This window comes from Ricinus communis, chromosome 2 (genome assembly GCF_019578655.1).
Source record: "Ricinus communis isolate WT05 ecotype wild-type chromosome 2, ASM1957865v1, whole genome shotgun sequence".
Classification (NCBI taxonomy): domain Eukaryota; kingdom Viridiplantae; phylum Streptophyta; class Magnoliopsida; order Malpighiales; family Euphorbiaceae; genus Ricinus; species Ricinus communis.
This window is the reverse complement of record NC_063257.1, coordinates 7,896,662-7,916,743: the sequence shown is the minus strand read 5'-3', so window position 1 is coordinate 7,916,743 and position 20,082 is coordinate 7,896,662. Positions and strand designations below refer to the sequence as shown.

General features: G+C 30.9%; 4 protein-coding genes and 1 non-coding gene across 5 annotated transcripts; 3 read left to right on the top strand and 2 right to left on the bottom strand.

The window, feature by feature from the left end:
- Positions 1-5,922: 5,922 nt before the first annotated feature.
- Positions 5,923-8,131, top strand: LOC8270418 (transcription factor MYB56). Its single transcript, XM_048370636.1, has 2 exons — positions 5,923-6,530; positions 6,922-8,131. Exons 1-2 carry the CDS (start codon positions 6,353-6,355, stop codon positions 7,821-7,823), a joined length of 1,080 nt encoding a protein of 359 aa, XP_048226593.1. The 5' UTR covers positions 5,923-6,352; the 3' UTR covers positions 7,824-8,131.
- Positions 8,132-11,679: 3,548 nt separating this feature from the next.
- Positions 11,680-12,654, top strand: LOC8270419 (basic blue protein). The gene is made up of 2 exons (XM_002520205.4): positions 11,680-11,998; positions 12,259-12,654. Exons 1-2 carry the CDS (start codon positions 11,818-11,820, stop codon positions 12,456-12,458), a joined length of 381 nt encoding a protein of 126 aa, XP_002520251.1. The 5' UTR covers positions 11,680-11,817; the 3' UTR covers positions 12,459-12,654.
- Positions 12,655-13,193: 539 nt separating this feature from the next.
- On the bottom strand, positions 13,194-13,347 carry LOC112535032. The gene has a single exon (XR_003079237.1). It is a non-coding gene; the product is annotated as a U12 minor spliceosomal RNA (small nuclear RNA).
- A 1,558-nt stretch (positions 13,348-14,905) lies between these two features.
- On the top strand, positions 14,906-16,207 carry LOC8270420. Its single transcript, XM_002520206.4, has one exon. It carries the CDS (start codon positions 15,048-15,050, stop codon positions 16,044-16,046), a length of 999 nt encoding a protein of 332 aa, XP_002520252.1. The 5' UTR covers positions 14,906-15,047; the 3' UTR covers positions 16,047-16,207.
- A 1,042-nt stretch (positions 16,208-17,249) lies between these two features.
- On the bottom strand, positions 17,250-19,091 carry LOC8270421 (probable indole-3-pyruvate monooxygenase YUCCA11). Its single transcript, XM_002520207.3, has 4 exons — positions 18,378-19,091; positions 18,031-18,264; positions 17,804-17,926; positions 17,250-17,684 (listed from the first exon to the last, which is right to left on the bottom strand). The coding sequence occupies exons 1-4, from the start codon at positions 18,999-19,001 to the stop codon at positions 17,505-17,507; spliced, it is 1,161 nt and encodes a 386-aa protein (XP_002520253.1). The 5' UTR covers positions 19,002-19,091; the 3' UTR covers positions 17,250-17,504.
- Positions 19,092-20,082: the final 991 nt, after the last annotated feature.

The window sequence follows — 20,082 nt, the reverse complement described above, 5'->3', positions numbered from 1 at the left end:
TTTCCATTTAGTATCCAATTTATTTTAGATCATAAGTTTCATTAATTATAATCATCTTTTCACTGAATATTTTATTTCTAACCCTAACCTTAAAAATTACATTTTGTATGTAAGGAATAAATATAATTTCTAGAATTAATATTAGATTTAAATGAAAAAAAATAATAAGTCGTCTGAATTCACTTCTTCATAATACAGTAAAACCTCTTTATAATTATAAACTTAGAACCAAATAAAATTTATGACTATAAAGAGGTTATAATTTAATGGAGGTGTGAGTATTAAAATTTTATTTGAATTTAATACTTAATTTTATTAGTAAAATTAAAAAAAATCAAAGATAAGATATGCAAATATCTTGTGATATTATCCAAATAAGATTAATGAGACAAAACACTACTATAGAAAGATAAAACATAGGATAATATATATTTTTAAAAGTTATATATACAAATTTTACTATATAAAAAAAATATTTTCTTAATGTAAGACTTAGAATTTTTATAACTTATTACAATAGAGAATTTATTTTTATTTATAACTGGATTAACCTAGAACCATAATATTTTTCACTATATAGAAGTTATTCCTATATAGAGTATCATTATATAGAAGTTATTCCTATATAGAGTATCATTATAGAGAGATTTTATTATATTATAATTGAAGTTTTGATATCAAAATTATAGAAATTAAAATTTAATATTCAAAATAAAATAAAATAAAATAAAAATTTGGTTGCTGTCCAGACAATTAACCCTCAATTCCTTAAGTAGATTATTATTTTTATGTGACTGTACATTAATTAAATTAACTAGAATTTGATTTAAGACAATTCGAGCTAAAAAAACAATTAACCAACTGTACTTTTGTGGCCCTATGTATCTTTGAACCTGATAACACAATATGCTATTCTATGCATATAAAGGAGAATTATCATTAAATGAAGCTAGCATCATTATCAGCTACCCTACAACAAAATGCAATGAATGAGAATGACAAAAAAGGGGTATAAATAATGGAAGATGAGGGATTTTGGAGGAGCAAGAAATAGGGTATTCATTGAACAGGGAGGAGGAGTCAAAGGGGTTTGTTGAGGATTTTCATCAAGAGATATAATTTTGATGACTAAAAATAAGGTGGGAGTGAGTGGGGAGGTGAGATTGCTTACGTGAGTTTCTCTAGGAAGGTAAGAGAGAAGAAAAAGGGTATATTATGGGTTTTCATAAAAAGGACATTTGAAGAAAAATGGATGTTTGGCTGTGCAAGTAACTGAAATCCTTTGCATTTACTGTTTGAAAGCTATCTCAAACCTTACTATTTATGCTTCTCCCGCACACCCCAAAGACAAGAAAATAGCCAGAGATAGAGGCTTTAACGGTCTATTACTATATGAACTTGGATGTCATGCCTTAGGAGCAGCTGTAATGGAAGGATATCCAGTAATGGGCATATATATATATAAACACACACACACACATTTCCTAAATGATTTCAAATCAAACGTTGTTGATATGGTGCATGGATTTAGTAATGTCACTTTGTCTTAAACTGGCATTTGGAAATTAGCTAGCTAGGCCAACTGTGGCATTTATTTAATTTGCATGGCAAGTTTTGCTTATTTCTGGTTATTGCTTTTGTTATGTGGTCATAAAGTGGTGCTGAGGGTTGTTGAAGGTTATATGTTCTTCCTCGAATCTCACACCTTTTTCTTTGGCACTGACATCAAAAGTTAGTGTATATTTAGGAAAAACTCATCCCAGTGTCATGAGAAACTGTTTGACATTATTTCCAAATGCTACTTAGATAATACGATTCACAGATTTTTTTGTACATAATCAAACTTTATCTTTTGTTAATATAATTAGATTGAGGAGAGTTTAGCACCTCTTCTGTGTTAATTTCTCTTTATTTTTTCTTTTTAAATTTTATAAATAAGATATATAGATCATACATTCCGATTATTGTAATGTATTATAGATGTACGTTACTATAAAAATAATATTATTTTAATTTTAATAATTTAAATATAACTAAATTCTATAAATTTAATTAATTATATATAGTACTTAGTTATTAATCAATCAAATATATTAATTTTTATTTATTAATTTTTTCATCTATTTTTAAAATTTATTCAGTGACATTTAGCAATGATGAGATTCACCTATATACATTATTACGAAACTCATCCTTATTAAACTCTTACTATACACCCAATAAAGATATAACATATACTAATTAGGTAAAAAATATATAAAATTTTAAATTCCTGAATTCCATTCCTAATCAGAGAAAATTAATAAAAGGAATTTCTCTAATTTCTTGTTTTGTTTTGTTTTGTTTTTGGGTTGGGTAACCGTGAAAGACCGCAAGAGCTTCATCATTGGTAATTCTTGATTTGAGATATAATATCACCACCATTAGGACACCGTCACATCTAATCTTGTTTACTTAATAAAGTCATCTTCCTTAAACTTGACCCATTTAATTTAGACACTTCATCTTAATTAATCGCCAGCAGAGTAGTCGTTTGATTACCATGGTTGCACTCTTGGCAAATTATTCTTTATTCTTTTTCTTGGTTTATCTGTTCTTCTTTTTCTTCCATCGTTTTTCTCTTTTTCTTTTTTCATTTTAAGAAGAGAAATAATTCAGAGGAATCATTTTCCTGTTGCTCTAAGATTTCATGAACGAAAACGTTTTCTTTTTATTATATGAAATAACAATAAAGTTTCTCATGATCAACCTGCTTAAATGAGTTAGTTTTGGGGGGTCGTAGTGAGGACAATCTAAATGCTGCTTTCTACACTTTGCTAAGTTTGCCCAAAAATGATTTAAACATAGAATTATGAGATAACCCTTTTGAATATTAAGAAAGCAAAAAATTAACAACTAGCCATAGTTGCTTGTCGATGCAGCTTTGACACAGTTAGCAGTCACGAATGCCTCAAATATCGCAAACTTTTTGTCATTATTGATATAAAATACAAATCAAAATTCTGGTCTAGAAACTAATACTACTTATATTTGAATAATAGACCTAATTGTAACCAAAAGGAAAAAGAAAATAGGAGACCTAATTCAACAAGATATCCATCTTTTAGCAACAACAATTTGGCAAAATTAATAATAAGAATTTTGCAGAAAACACTATTTCATTGTTTAATGCCTAATAAAATTAAAATTAGTAGATATACAAATGTTTGTCTGATAGTATAATGAATAATTATAAATTTAGGTTCTAGAAGCACCCCATTTTGTAATTTTTGTTGAAATGTATGAAAACAAAAAAGGAAAAAAGATTATATAGATGAGATGGTAGTTTATTTTCGATTTCGCGCCTTGAATAAAACTTTTGAGATAGTATTTTTAGCATCCTAAATAGTTCTACTTAACACGCTCTAAATTATTATATTAAAAAATAAATTGCTATAAGTTGAAATTCTGAAATATATATGGTACAAGATTTGAAAAGTATAAATGCGCCCAGGAGTCTAGATAAAATTCAAACCTAATATTGGGATTATGTTTGAACAAATCAAAATCAAGTAGTGTACTTGATCAACTAATTTCTGTTAAGCAGAAATTCGAAAAGAGAAATAGAAAGAAATAAAGAAAAGAAAAGAAAAAGAAAAAGATAGGAGGGAGGTCCAGAATTGGAAAATGGGACATCCATCCACCAATTCAAATTAGATACCGATTTTATACCCACCAATTCTTCATGTATGGATTACTTGATGTGAATAGATTGGCTATTTTAAGCACATTAATTAGATGGGCTTTCAAGTCTTTGATTTCGTGGGGTATAAAATCTCAATCAGTTAAGAAACAATTATATAATGATTAGTGCACATAATCTTTCAAACCTTAGTATTTGACTTCCCATCTGCATGCTTTTCAAAGTATTACAAAAGGCAGACGGTTTTCACATACTTTTCTTGATGCTGTACTTACACGGCAATTTCGATAATTAAACCCTTCACACTCCCTTCAATTTTTAGTTACTTTCTTCTTACTAACATATCCATCTTGGAAAATTAATTTTATGTATATACATATATATGCCTGTGTTTAAGCTCAACTGTCATTATGTCTCTATTCTGCAACTACCATTTCTAATAATTATACCCTTTTCAATGCTTTTCAAACATGCACACATGCAAGTGATTTCTTTGATTGAATTTCTTTGTTCTATTATCACTTTATATCCTTCATCTTTGATCAAAGATTTACCCATTTAACTAGCTATAATAACATCCCACCAAGGAATATATACATATGTAGATTATGTTTGTTTGATATTTAATATCTCTAATTTTATTGATATGAGGAGGAAATAAACTAACTTGTTTTTCATGATGAACATATTGAACTTAATTTATTACAAAAGAAAAAAAAAGAAGGAAAGAGCTCTATAGTGATAGACAAAATTAGCTGCTAAAGACCATTGGCGATGAAGAATATACATTACCAAAATGCTCGTTGACTAAGGTCTTAGTAACAGATTTTTGTTGTCCATTGGTAATAATAGCAAATGATTTCCATTGCTAACTTTAGCAATAAAGAATGTTGTCATTAAATTAAGGGGCAGTGTTGGGTTCTAATACTAGCAATGCCAGAAAAATCCATCTCTAAATTATTATTTTTTATTTTTATAAATTATACAACTATGTCTCTAATTTGTCAGTTTTTCTAAAAAGAAATATTTTTTTTATTTAAATTAATCATTTAAGTTTTAAATGGTTATATTCATGTCTAATTATTTTTTAATAATAATAATAATAATAATAATATAAATATAATAAAGGAAAAGAGAAAAAAATGATAAAAGAAAGGAGAGAGAATGAAAACAAATTATAACGAAATAAGATAACAATACAAAAAAAATGAAAAAATTTGAGAAAAGATATATAAAAGAATATTAAATTTTTTGTTAAAGAATTAATATTAGAAAAAGCATAATTATTTCTGTTGCTAAAGCAATAAATAAATAAATAAAAAAGTAATATGAAAAACTTAGAATTAGTTGCAAACAAATAAATGACTGAAAAAGAAAAAATTAAAAAGAATCTTATTTAACGAGAAGATGTCCGTCGCAAAAAAAATCTCAAATTTTAGTAATATCTGTTGCGTCGCTAATAACAACAAAAGCTGGTTTGTCATTAAATTTTGTTACCATTCTACTGATATCTTATAGTGATTTTATAGTTAGTTTCTTTTATTCTTCACTTTCGATCGGGAGATGCTTCACAATTATATATGCTATATGTTTGGATACACATTTATATATGGCATAAGTTCTAATCGATTCTCAGAAGTAATTAATTCTATTCTAATTCCTCACTAATCACTAGAATTAGCAAAACTACAATGAGCATCTGTATATACTTTTTCAGAGCTTATTAATTAATTATCACAAAATCTTGTTGCCAAAATAGAGTTTGACAACTGAGTTTGAAATATCAGCCCACTTGCTTTAACCCTAATTTTATACAGCTCTTATATTTTCATCTACCCTTGCGAACATCTCTCAATAGAACAATGAAATGCTAAAAAGAGCAAGCTTCAATTAATGGAATATTAATTAGCACTGATACTGACATCTATTTTTTACTAAATGCATGCAAATAAATATTGCTTGTTTGGTCAGCCATTACCTATGTGCTCACATTTTGGCTACCCTAAGATCATGATTCAATATCAGCAGTAACATATTTGATCAAGACATTTGCATTTCCTATGCCAACTCTTTGTTGTTGGTCTTTTAGAGTTGGATCAATTCGATTGAGATTGATAAATTATACCCAACATAATTTTTTTTTTTCGAAAAAAAAAATATGTATTCCTAATTAAATATTAGTATTTAAGCCCGTCGCGAAGAGCATTAAAGTGAATTATTTTTTATTTAAATGGTGTTTGAATTTGAAATCTAAAGATAAAGAACTGCATGGCTGAAATTAATATTTGATATTGATTTTCTAATTTAGTGTAGTACCATAGCTTAAGATTGTGAGATAGACATGGAGATCAAAGAAGAGAGAAAAAAGAAAAGAAAAAGGAAAACGGTGAAAAATAAGTTGATGTGTGTGGCAATGGCAATGGCATATAACAAGAACAAGAAAGGTCAGTGTTTGTACAGTGGTTTCATACAAAAATATATATAAGGGAAGGGCTAAATGTGTCGTGTAAAACCAACAAAAGTGACTTGCCATCGACAACTAAACCAACCCCACTTTCTTATTCTGTTTCTTATGCTCCTTATATATCTTGTTGTAGACTTATCTCAGGTGTGTTTGATGTTAAAAGAATTATTCAAAGCCAACAACAAAAGTCTTGTTGGCTATCATCAATGGAGGCAGATGCCAACTCAAGTGATGATCTACTAAAGACGAGGACTGCAGCATCCTCAACTACTTGTCCTAGAGGTCACTGGCGACCTGCTGAAGATGAGAAACTCAGGCAACTTGTTGAACAATATGGTGCCCAGAACTGGAACTCTATTGCAGAGAAGCTACAAGGAAGATCAGGTATGCAAATTTATATAATGATAAAACCATTTGATCTTCATCAAGAACCTAAATGAATCTTTTCATCTAGCTTAAACCTCCGTTCATTAAATTTGGGTGTATCTGATTTTTTAAAAGCCAGTAGTCTAGCTAAGTAGAATCATATGCTCAACTGAGGGTTTTTTTCCTTTTCCTTTTGGGTTAATTGGGCAGCTCTGACAGGGTTGGAACTCGTAGCCTTACACACTGGTAGACGACTCGGCAAATGATAGTTATTAATTGTCTTCAGGATTTTGGATCATAACACTGCGCTTGACTTTAATAATGGAATAGCTAGATATAGGGATATGGTGAATAATAATATCCAGTTTCCTGATATTTCTTTTTCTTTTTTTGATTAAATTTTTCGCAGGAAAGAGTTGCAGATTGAGGTGGTTTAATCAACTCGATCCAAGAATCAACAGGAGACCATTTTCAGAAGAAGAAGAAGAGAGACTACTTGCAGCTCATCGTACTCATGGAAACAAATGGGCTCTAATAGCAAGATTATTTCCAGGTAGAACTGATAATGCCGTGAAGAATCACTGGCATGTAATAATGGCAAGAAAACAAAGAGAGCACTCCAAGATTAGTGGCAAGAGAAGTTATCAAGAAGGTGGCCTAAGTGACTCCAACACTATCACTACCACTAATGATTTTCATCTAAGAAAATCAAGATCTCAAGATTTATTTGTTAGTTCATCTTCAAGAATTGGATTTGAAAATAGCACTGCTAGATTCTTGGAATTTCGAGACCTCAATACAGATAGGTTACTCTCAGTTGTCTCTTCCTCCAGTACTTCTTCACCTAATTTTTGGACATTTGCATCATCAACCAAAACAGCACCTTTTAACAAGAATAACGCATCTTCAGCTGATCATTTATCAACAGAAGAAGGAAGAGATAATTATTTCAACACTTATAGTTTTTGCACTACAGATCAAAGCTCTAAATTTTCAGATCAATCTATTTATAATAGATGCTATCCAAATTCTTCTTCAGTTTACGGAAACTATAAGAACCCGGCTGTATTTGGACTGCCAAATTACAGAAGGGTTATTCCAAGTCCTTTTGGGTGTCTCAAAATTGGAGATCATGACTTTGAAAACCATGGAACCATCAAGAAAGATGTACTGAAGAATTTTTGCGAGAATTCATCCACATTGATCACGAATATGAGTAACCAGGAAGAACAAGGAGGAGATCATCATGAATCTATCAGACAAAAGGAGGTTCCATTCATAGATTTTCTTGGTGTGGGTATATCTTCTTGATCACTGACAAAAGCAAGACTTGTTTTTTCCCTTTTTTTTAATTATATATATATATATATATGTTAGTTTTAGCTTCACTCTTGTTTCACCTTGTGAAAATTTGTTGATGGCATGCAAATGAAGTAGGAGTAGTTCAGCTGTCATAGTAATCATACTTAACAATAATTATTCCTTCTGATATATAATCTTTTTGCATAATCTTCATATATTTTGACTGAATTAAACAATGATTCATACATTCTACGTTAGAGATCTGAAGCTATGTATATGTTGTAATATTTTGCCCTTTTAGATCATTTGAAGCTTTAGCTGTAGACTTCTTTCCCTTTTCTCCTATATCTCAATCAATGCTCTCAAGTGCAATCAAACAGATTTCAATTTCTTTTCTAGTAACATCAGAAACATAATGATATTAGTGCCTATTTCCTAAATATACTTGGAAAACGGTTAAGCCTTTCAGTATGAGAAAATCATATTTCGAAGCTATAACTCCACGTAGGAATCTTAGTTGGAGTAATAAAACCAAAACACTGTACATGTTGCATACTAACGGTTAAATAACTATCAAGATAATCACAACTTATGTTCATATTACTATGCAAAAAGAGAGAGATTGTATTCGAAAATAGAGTAAATTATGTTCATGAACAATTTGTTACGTATTTATTTATTTATTTCTTTTGATGCAAATGAGGAGAAAAATATTCGAACTTGAAATTTTATTTAAATTAAAATATGCATTTATCGTTAGGTTAAATATACTGAGTCGAAATCACACTTCACCATACAATTTATCTGTCTGGTGGTGGTGTAAGAGTTCAAGTCTTCTGCTCTTGAAATTACAGTTCACCATACAATTTATCTGTCTGGTGGTGGTGTAAGAGTTCAAGTCTTCTGCTCTTGAAAAGAAAAGAAATTCTACATACTCATTTCTTTGCTTGAAATCTGTTTCAGTCTACACTCCTTGAGTGCTCTATGGAACTCCTTATCCTTCATAAAATCTGTTTCTTTTACCTTCTGTTTTAACGAGTACAGTATTAATTACTAGTTTTGTAATTCAGAAATTTCGCAAAGGCTTGAGCAAGGAATTCACAGTCATGAGTGATCTCTTCATGCATGTCAGTATGTCATCCTAATAAATGTTCTATCTCTAATATCTAGCATTGGTCATTTGCCAAATAATTTGTCTTCTTTCCAAAGATTGATTGATCAGTTTGAGGTGCAAAAGATACTACTGATAATGGGATCATCATTTATGGTTTTTTTTTTTTTTTTATATATATAAATATTTTCAGTATATTACACCCTAATACATGTCATTTCTTTTCATTATTTTAAATATTGAACATTAAAATACTTATTATTTCTTCGAAAGTTAGTGTAAAATATTAGATTATTTAAATGTTATGTGCATATTTATTCTCCTGAGGCTGCCTCAGCTTACATAGCCACAATTTTTGAATAAACATGTAAGTTGGTACAATTAGATCACTGTAAAATTTTGGAATTTGGAGATTCTATGACATCAATTGAAGACCTATAATTAATGACCTAAAACATATACCTACTCTGCAACCTAATTAGTAAATGCATCTCATTTTGTTATGTGAATTGAATTTCATATTTTGATGATGATGGGTTAATTAATAGAGATCAGGCATCAAAGAAGATGCGCATTTCACCTTCCATGACCAATGCATTAAATCATACCAAATCATTGTCCAAATTAATGCTGGTATAAATATTCTCATGCAATGTCCAATTATATGAAATACACTTATGCAAATGCAAATCCTATATAAGAATATTCACAAGCTGAAATTTGAAGGAAACAATAACAGTACGTAATAAATTAATAAATTGAGGATATTTTAATTTTTACTCAAGACCTTTACATCTTAAGAGCAATAGCTGTATTTTGAAGTACAGATTGATTAGGCAAGTCAAGAATATATAAGTATAAATTACAAGTTAAACATTTTTAAGAGACAAATTAAAGTTTAGGGATATTAGTGATAAACATAGTAGAACTTAGGGGACTAAGAGTGAAAGTTAGCCTATGAAGTGATATTATTTTGTCAATCGTAGTCCATGTCTTTCTTTTGTCGTCGTACCCGACGATGTGGCTTTCTTCGTCGTTTTTTAGCTACCAATATCAAGCGGCACCTAAAACGATGGGCTACAGCTAACAGTAACACAATACACGTGCCTTTAGTGGCGCCTCACATATGTGTCGCTAAATCATTATTATTTATACCATCATCTTCTGTCAGAAAAAGTGAATATCTGTTGTAGCCAAAGCTGCAGCTGCTTCTGCCTTCCACATTTCAGTCAAACATGAAGGAATCAGCATAATGCAACGGTGAGGACGCAGACAAAGCGTCCACCTTCTGATCGAAGGATGATCAAGGTATTTTAATTTAAGAAAAAAAAAGGAATTGTTATTGGTGAATTTTCATAATAAGTCAACTGAGAAATTATTGACTTTACTTAATGATCAATGATTTCGTCTTTTAAGTTAGGGCTTGTTTGTGGGCCTTTAAATGTATGGGCTAGACTTTCTGTTGGATTTATTATTTTTTTAATCAATTAAATAGAACTTTTTACTAATTTTGTTTCTTTATTATTAATTTTTTGTAATTAGTTCTTGCCATCGAAACATTAAGTAAAAGTTTGCTGATAATATTAAGATACTGGCATTCGGTTTTCAAAGGCAAAATCTGATGATCTTCATCTAACTTTGGAAAAAATAAATGACAATTATTTTCTGTCCTTTTTAGGTATTAATGGACTTTAAGCTTATGTGAATCATTTGCAACGATTGTTGATTGCGTTTTGAAAGATAAAAAAAGAACAAGAATTTTAAAGGCTTTTTTTTAATTTAAAATTAATGAAAAGGAAACTATTGTTGTTGTATTTTCTCTATCATTGCACCCAATGTTAAAATCAAAAATATCACTCTCCTTTTCGTTATTATATATAAATATGTATATATATATATATATATATATATGTATATTAGAATTATCTAGTTATAAATAGAAGGGTGGCCAAATAGTAATGATTTGGAACAATTTTGAGTGTAATTCAAATGTTTTAAATAGATTCAATCTATTATGTCACTTGCAAAAAAAAAAAAAAAAAATTAATTACATAATAACATGCAATTATTTAAAAAATTTCATATCCTTTTAACAGAATGAATGACTTATCAAAGTTATTTATTTCCAATAACGCCAACCAATAAAACTATGCTTCTAGACATTTTATTTATATATAATTTTATGGATTAGTGAGCTTGACTGTTTCTGAAAAACATCATCGTATCTGAAAGTATGCCTGAACATAAGGCAATGTGATATATTGTAATGCCACTTCTATTCCTATGCAATGACAAAGAAAGAATCAATAATTCCGACAACTGATAGCTATCATCATGCATGCTTCAGCCTAACGCAAGCTCAAATTTTAGTTAAAAAGAAAATGTTTTGAACCCATTATAACTTTCGAGCTTCAATTATTCTTCACCAAAGAATATATTTATATTATACATATCAATCCCAAAACTTAGCCACTCCATGGTTCACGGGTGGCCTACTGAAGAAACCTCGTGAATTTGCTGTCCAAAAAGGTAGTTCAAATTCTGAAAACAAATTGGTAATGATATATTGTGAATTAATCACTTGAATCTTACATTAATAATCATTTTTCTATTTTTGATAGGATCCATTTGTTATAAATAGTCATAATACAGAAACTAAACTATAGTGGAGTTGTTGGCTTCGTTGATAATCAATACAGAGCTTACAGTAGTCTCCTTTCTGTCTTGTCCTTGTCCCTTTTACATCAAACAGACTGGTCCCTCCTCAAGGAAAAGGTTTTCTTTTTCTTTTTCTCTTTTCTTTGCTTTCCATCCTTCTATAAAAGGATAGCTTTCTTGCTTAATTTGTACCCTCACACAGAATCTCTCGCTGTTATTACTCGGTTCTTACTAATGGCTCAGGGAAGGGGCAGTGCAAATCTAGCCATAGCCACTGTGGTTGCACTACTGTGCCTGCTGACTCTCACTAAGCAAGTTCGTGCTGCAACTTACACTGTTGGTGGCTCTGGCGGTTGGACTTTCAATGTAGACAGTTGGCCTAAAGGCAAACGTTTTAAAGCTGGGGATACACTCGGTAAGTCTTTTCACCTGAGTTTCGTTGTTTTGTTCCTTTCATTATTTTTAGGTTCCCCCTCTCCCCTCTTCCTTTTCTTTTCTCTCTTTATTTAGGTAAAAGTTGTGCAGAATTTTTGTTAGCAAATAAGGCCAAGAGGGTCAAACCCATGATACTCGTATCTCATATATCCATTTTCAGAGATTTTTAAGAAAAGCAATGGAGCTGTCAGGAATTCAAGCCTAATCTCCTACACTAAAACATGTTTGAAATGTTTGCAGTATTCAATTATGATTCAACAGTGCACAATGTGGTAGCTGTGAACAAAGGAAGTTATACAAGCTGCAGTGCTCCAGCAGGTGCAAAAGTGTACACATCAGGGCGAGATCAGATCAAGCTGGCGAAGGGACAAAACTTCTTCATATGCGGTATCAGTGGCCACTGTCAATCTGGCATGAAAATTGCTATTACTGCTGCATGAACTCAATTAATTATAAGCTTAATTTTAGGATTATGCCCAGTATCACTGTTCTATTAGTTTATATGGGCACTAGATGTGTGCATGTGTGGCTTGTCTAAATTATGTCTGTAGCACCACTAAAGGTTGGGTGTACTTGCTAAATTCCGTTACTTTCACATATGTATGTAATGGTGTGAAATGGCTCGTTTCAGTGCTACCAGTTGTTGGGTTTGGCCCACAATGGTCACGGACTTGATCTTTTGCTCTGACTCTGCCACCAATGATTTATTTGCATACCTAATAGTGACCTCAATATTCCATATTTTTAAATACAAGGAAAAAAAATAAAATTTCTTTCTACTCTTAATTGACGCATAATTATAAGCTTAGCCAATAAATCTAAAATATATTCTAAAAAAATCATATATAATATTTTATTGACAAAATATTATGTCTATTGGTAATATTGTGGTTCTAAAAAAAAAGGATTTTGAGCGACGTGCAAATTGACTAAAATATTATCAATCCTTTCATTATATGAAATGAATAGTTAGTGTTTGATAAAATGCCCAAGTGAAGTCTATCAATTAAGGTAACCAAATTGAATTATCATTAGGTTAAAGGCTACAAAATAGGTTTGCCAAATATTAACATCTAAAACAGCCTAATTATTACAAGACTAGCCAATTTGACTATCCTCCTGTTAATTAAAATTGAGAAAATTTTCCACTTATTTGGGGGATGGGTCCTTTAATAGGGAGGCCCGCACGAGCGAGTTCTGCAAAGTAAGCAGCGTCAGCGCTCGGCCAGCCTATTACCCCTCCACAAATTATTGCGCATGATTACTTAGAAGCGCGGCGAGCGGCTCCCACCGCTCGCTTTGTTTTCCTTACTCATTAGTTTAAGGCAGTTTGTTTAGAGCACTACAAAGATTATTTATAGTACTTCAGTTGGAAGGGTTTCGTTCTAACCACCGATGTGGGTATTTTATTAAAAGCATCACTTGGAATCGTCCGCATAGGCCATTGTATATATTTCCTTTTGTGGAGCTCTCTCTCTCTCTCTGCTAACAAATAGTACAGACATGGAATCTGTACTTCAAATGCCAAAGATTAGTTGTGATTTAGCAGGAACATGGTTAAACTTTCTCCATAATATTATGGATTGCACATCTACAATAGCAGAAACAGGAGAGGAGGAACAGGGCAAGCTAGATTAGTTGTGTAATGACTAGGTCCATTAATTAAAGGTAGATTACCTTAATTCGTACAGTATTGCATTAATTATGCAACGATCAAGCCCTGCTCTTCACTACTGTCGATCTCTAATTGTAGTCCTTACCTAAAAATCAGTAACAAAATATGAGGAGAGTATTGGACATTTTAATTAGCCACTCACTCTGGCTAAGTTAGAAGTGAAAAGAGGATGAACAAGTCTTTAGAATTAAGTATGGATTATGTACCTTGTGATTCTTTTGACATCCCATATATAGGTATTAGAAATATTTTCTCGTCTTATTCGGACTGTTTCAAATACGAATTCTTAATCTTATTAGGGTTTAACTATTATGCTTTTATGTATTCATTTTATATTTTAAGAGTTTTTTCTTAAAAGATTAAAGATTTATACCTAGACTAATTATATAACGCTCGAAAATTATTATTTAGCATATATGTTTTTATTCATTTACCATTCAATATTATGTTTGTTTAGGTTAATAAAAATATTTTTCTTCTTATATCCATACTTGAACATTTTAAAATTTACAAAAATATATGTCAACCAAAGGGTTTCAACTATTTATATTTTAAAAAAATTATATAAACGGATGGTCTCATTTTACTATATTCTCTTAATCTTATTTATTAGGGGCAATATTATCTTTCTATATTTTACAACCGATATATTATCTTTTTTCCCTTTAAGTGCTTTAATCTAACATCCCTCTCCTCTTACTCAAAGATTGTCATATTTCTAAGCCACTTTCCTTTCCAGCTTGGAAAATAAATGCACGTCTTAAATTTGATGAGAACTCCAAAGTTTTCCATTTTTTTTTTTTTTTTTTGGGTTAGGCCAATTAATAACATCCATACATTCAATTGAATGGGCCATGCACTTATAACCAGGAAGCCCAAATATAATAAACACACGAATAGAAGCCCAACCCATAGAATGAATGGTGAAAGCAGTCCAACACAAAAACAAAAAAATCCATAATGATAAATTTATATAATATGTTTTTGGAGAATGAACAGACATATGTTGATAATACTTTTCTTAAAAGAAATAATAGACATCCTTATCTTTGCAATTACTTTATTTATTTATTTACTTTTATCAATCGCAGGTTCCAAACCAAATTACATGTATATTTATGTCATGGTTGGACTGAGACCCCGAAGGCAGACTTTCATATGGTTGTGAAGCGAAGTGGAGCCTCAATATTAATTTTCTTGTTTATAAAATTGACCATTGACTTCGCAAGTCGATTAATGAGAATTCCAAGGCCATTTTCATTGTCATACCAAGAATACAAGTCCCATCTTCTTTCCCTGCCTATAATCCTTCACCAAAAATTTCTTTCTTTCTCCAAGAAAACACATTCAAGAAATGGATAGAGAACAAGAAGAGATGCAGTTTCTTGGGCTCTTTGATATATTTAAAGAATCCTACAAGATCGTCTTTACTTGGCGAAAGATCTTCAGCCAGATAACTCTGGCTTTGATACTTCCTTTGTCATTCATCTTCCTAGCTCATATCCAAATATCCGATCTTATCTCCGCCGACATCAACCGGGACGAGGACCAGTTGGATCAGACGCAAGCTGGTTCTGCAAGAAACAAGAAATTAAACGATCTTATATTTTCTGAATTGACTTATCTTATGCTGTTCAAATTCGCATATTTCACTTTCTTTCTTATTTTCTCTCTATTGTCAACTGCAGCAGTTGTTTATACCATTGCTTGCATTTACACTGCCAGAGACGTAAGTTTCAAGAAAGTCATGAGCGTTGTGCCCAAGGTTTGGAAGAGACTTATGGTCACATTCTTGTGCATTTTTGGCGCTATTTTTGCTTACAACATTGTTGCTGGTTTTCTCTTCATTACATGGTTTATTTTGTTATCGGACACTAGTGTTGGGGTTGTGTCTTTTCTTGCTTTCTTGGTGCTATACTTTGTGGGTGTTGTTTACTTGGGCATAATTTGGCAATTGGCTAGTGTTGTCTCTGTGCTAGAAGAGGCATGTGGAGTTAAGGCCATGATCAAGAGCAGACAATTGATCAGAGGGAAGATTTGGATAGCAGCAATCATAAATTTTACGCTGAATTTGTCTCTTTTTATAATACAGGCAGTGTTTGAGAGGTTGGTTGTTCATGGACGATCATTAAACATGGTGAACAGAGTATCATATGGAATCATTTGTTTCTTGTTGCTATTCAAGTTGTTTCTCTTTGGACTTGTCATTCATACAGTGATTTACTTTGTCTGTAAATCATATCACCATGAAAACATCGACAAATCTGCTCTTTCGGATCATCTGGAAGTTTATCTGGGTGAATATGTTCCTTTGAAGTCTAAGGATGTTCAGCTGGAGCAATTTGAAGTTTGAGTACTTTTCTCTCCATGTGTCAGAGACATATATATGGCCATAGCAACAACAATAATTGCTGTAATAGTTAGATTGATGGATTGTAATCTTTACAGATCAATCATGTTATTATGTATATCTGGTTTTTTAGAAGTTATAATTCAATCCCACGTTTCGTTTCATGGCTCTTTCTATCTGCAATCTTCTTCTTGTTCTTTCGGGTCATTGTGATTGTCAACAGCATGAAACTTTCTTGGAAAATCCATGTGGGTTGACCAAGAACTCTGATGTGGTATTGGTTCTTTAACGTATTTGGTGGGGCAGGTAAAAGAGATGACCTGGTCCAAGAAAGACCATCCGAAAGGATATTTCTACGAAGCCCATCCGAAGGTAGCTGCAAGCAGATTATTTTTGCTAAATTTCCAAAAAAAAAAATCTTTTTAATATCTATATTTAAAAATAATCTAAAACATATGGGATATAGTGCCTTTTAAGTATTTATAATTTTCTAATCAATGAAATATTAAAAAGAAACTCTTACCACTAAAATTACGTATAAAATAAACTAGTGCAACTTATGTGCCATTTTATCAAGAAACTAAATACATGAAAATAATAATGAATTATTACTAAGATTTATCCTATTAATTTCCTCAAACTCTTTCAAAAATATGAGAACTTGGAATTTTAATTTTCTTCGTCATCAATGTTGGATATTTATTACTTTTAAATAAAATACATGATGGAAAGACTACTAGGGTTACATGGCATGCAACTATCAATCAGAGAATCTCCAATATACTTTTTATATATATTTAATTTTTTATTTTAAAGAATCGTGTCACAAAATGATACTTTAATATGTTTTTTATTTTTTAAATATAAAATGGAGAGTCAATTTGGCTCTATATATATGCAGAGTCAAACTTCATTCTCTACTTTATATTTAATAAATGCACTATAAGTTTCTATACATTTAATTTTAATTGATATTTGTAATTTTTATTTTTCTATAGGTAAAAATTAAAAAAAAAAAGAGAAAAAGAAAGAAAAAAAGTAAAAAGTCTATTGGATTTAAATAAAATATTTTACTCTTTATTTGTAAATATTCGTTAAAATGCTCTTTACTATAGAATTTATACTTTTTAAAATAAAGAGCATAATTAGAAATGCTCTAAACTTTAATAAAAAATCAAAATTGAAGAATTATTTAATTTGTGTATAAATTAAAATAACAATATCAGAATAATAAAAATAGATTTATATATATTTAGGATACACTCAATCATACTTCTACATTGATAAACCAAAATTAGAAAGCTTAACTTATTGATAAACCAAATAAGAGAGCTTAATATATTGTTTCCCCTAAAAGATATTACAAACCCACAATATCTTTTCAACCTATTTCTTTAACCAAGAACCACCACTTATGATTAGCACAGGGCGCATCTCTGAACTTATATGACGAAGAACTTGTCAAATTTCTTTCTGATTCAACACCAAGTCGATATCCTTTGCTATGTTCTGTGCATCAATGGAAATCCAAAGCAATCCTCTCCTAGCAAACCCAGCACAATAGAGACCCCTTTTTCCTTTCCAATGGTTGGGGAAATTGCCTTTAGGCATTCCACTCTCATTGAAGAGGTCTTTGTCACCCTACAAAAGCAGAATCTATAATAAGTGACATGGCTATATTAATTATTACTTATTAAGATGACATATTAAGAATTAATTAGAAGTAACATTTGTGATTAATTTTCAAATCAATAGCATACCTCAAGCCAGTATCTCACAGTACTTTTGTATCCAGTGGCAAAGATAATAGCATCAAATTGATTAATCGTCTCATTTGCAAACTCAATTTTGTTCCCTTTGATGCATGTTACAGAGGGCATCACCTGAACACACCCACCAAGATCATTACCACAATTCTCAAATCTTATTACAAATAATTAAATAAATGCTGAATTTAGATTATGGGATAATTACAAAATTGCAGTACCTTGATCTCTCCATTCTTGATTTTGTCCATGGTGCCAACATCAATAGTAGGGGATCGACCAGTTTTTGCTTTAAGATAAAATGGTCCCTCAGTCGGCCTTTGAAGTCCATAATTGGAAATGTCCCCATATTTCAATTTGCTAAGCATCACAGCCACAGAGTCCACTAAATCGCAGGGAAGGAAATTTAACAAGTTCATCCCTAGAAATACCATCTCCTTGGTAAGAACATGCACCTGCATACAAAAACTTTAACTATGTTAAATATCATTTACCATAATCATTATAGACGAACACAATTTTTATTTTTTGCCATAACAAATATAAAAAGAAGAAAAGAATTGATTACCGGACTACGAGCAACAATGGAAGTATTAGCACCCCAGTTGGATAAGTCATAAGCGATTTCCATTCCGGAATTTCCACAGCCGACGACTAAGACATCTTTCCCGTTAAACTGTTTGCCAGTAACGTACTTATTTGAATGAATGAACATTCCACCAAAACCATCCAACCCAGGAATCTCAGGAACAAACCCTTCACTATTTTCACCAGTTGCAACAACAAGAAACCTGGCAGCATAAACTTCACAAACATCCAAACAGATATCATTCACTTCAACTCGCCAATTCTCACTCTCTTGATCATAAAATGCACGCTCAACTGACTTATTATACTTGGGGTTTACATCAAATTCTGAGACGTACTTATCCAAGTAGCTAACGAAGTCAGTTCTCGGAACGAATGTTGGTGTGCCAGGAGGGTATGGCATGTGAGGAAGCTGGCAGTATTGCTTCGCGAGGTGCAATTTGAGACGGTCGTATGCTCTTTTCTTCCATAGAGAAGCGTAGCAATCCTCTCTTTCTAGCACAATATTAGGGATGGAGAGACGATTGAGGCATGCAGATGTTGCTAGGCCAGCAGGGCCTGCACCAACTATCACTACAGTAGTACTAAAATTATTCTTTTCCATTGGCAAAAGAATAAAAATAAAATAAAGGGTTTAAACTGATGGACACAAGCAAATTGAGTCAAGAAAATTAAATAGAAAGCTCAATGCAAGTATTGGATTTGAGACATGTTTGCTGTGTGGGTGTGTGTGTATATATATATATATACATGCAATGCATTATATAAGATAAGAGCAAAAATATAAGATTCATAATTCCTGTTTCTTTTTACTTAATTGTATTTCATTCAGTGAAAAGTTAGAATTATTCAATGTATCAAACCAAATCAATGGAAAGATTTCCTTATTATGCGTTCATTTGTAATCACAATCACTTTTGTGATTGGTTTATAATTTGGCAGAAAATATTTCTTGCCTTTTCTAGTTCGTTCGTCTAGATTCTCAATTTTTATTTTTTTTGGTCTTATTTAGTTCAAAAATTTATTGATTCTTGAAAAAAAAAAAAAAAGACGGGAGCGTTGCCCATATTAAATCTTAACTCTCTCACTATATAATAGGAAATACCAAAAATATGTTAGGAAAACTTACCTATAATAATTTATTATATTTTTTAGGAAAATATTATATATATCCTTCGTATTTTTATAATATTACCATTTAATATAATAATCTTTTTGTAGGTCTAAAATATTCAAAATCAATATTGTTTCAATAAAGAAACATACAAGTGTTTTACAGTACAAAATATTAGAAATTAATAAAAAATTAAAGATCAAACTCGAAGATAATATATCTTTTATTATTATTATTATTTCACACTCTATTGATGGTATTTTAATGAGTGAATTAAAATGTTCCATTTAAAAAAATATAAAGACATAACAATAGTAATAGAGCAATATTAAAAAAAATACAAGAAGGATAAGTGAAATAAAAGGCTAAAAGATCAGTTATGGTAATTCAAATCTGCTGCGATGGCTATTTTTGTTGTATTCTTGAATGGACAACCAAAATACAAGAAGGATGTGTTCTACATAAATATACTTTAGGAAAATGTTATTTTTTTTCCCTTTTTTGGGTACATCAGTAACATGCACATATGATAGTGGTTGAAAATGTACATAAAGATGATATCCATAATAGG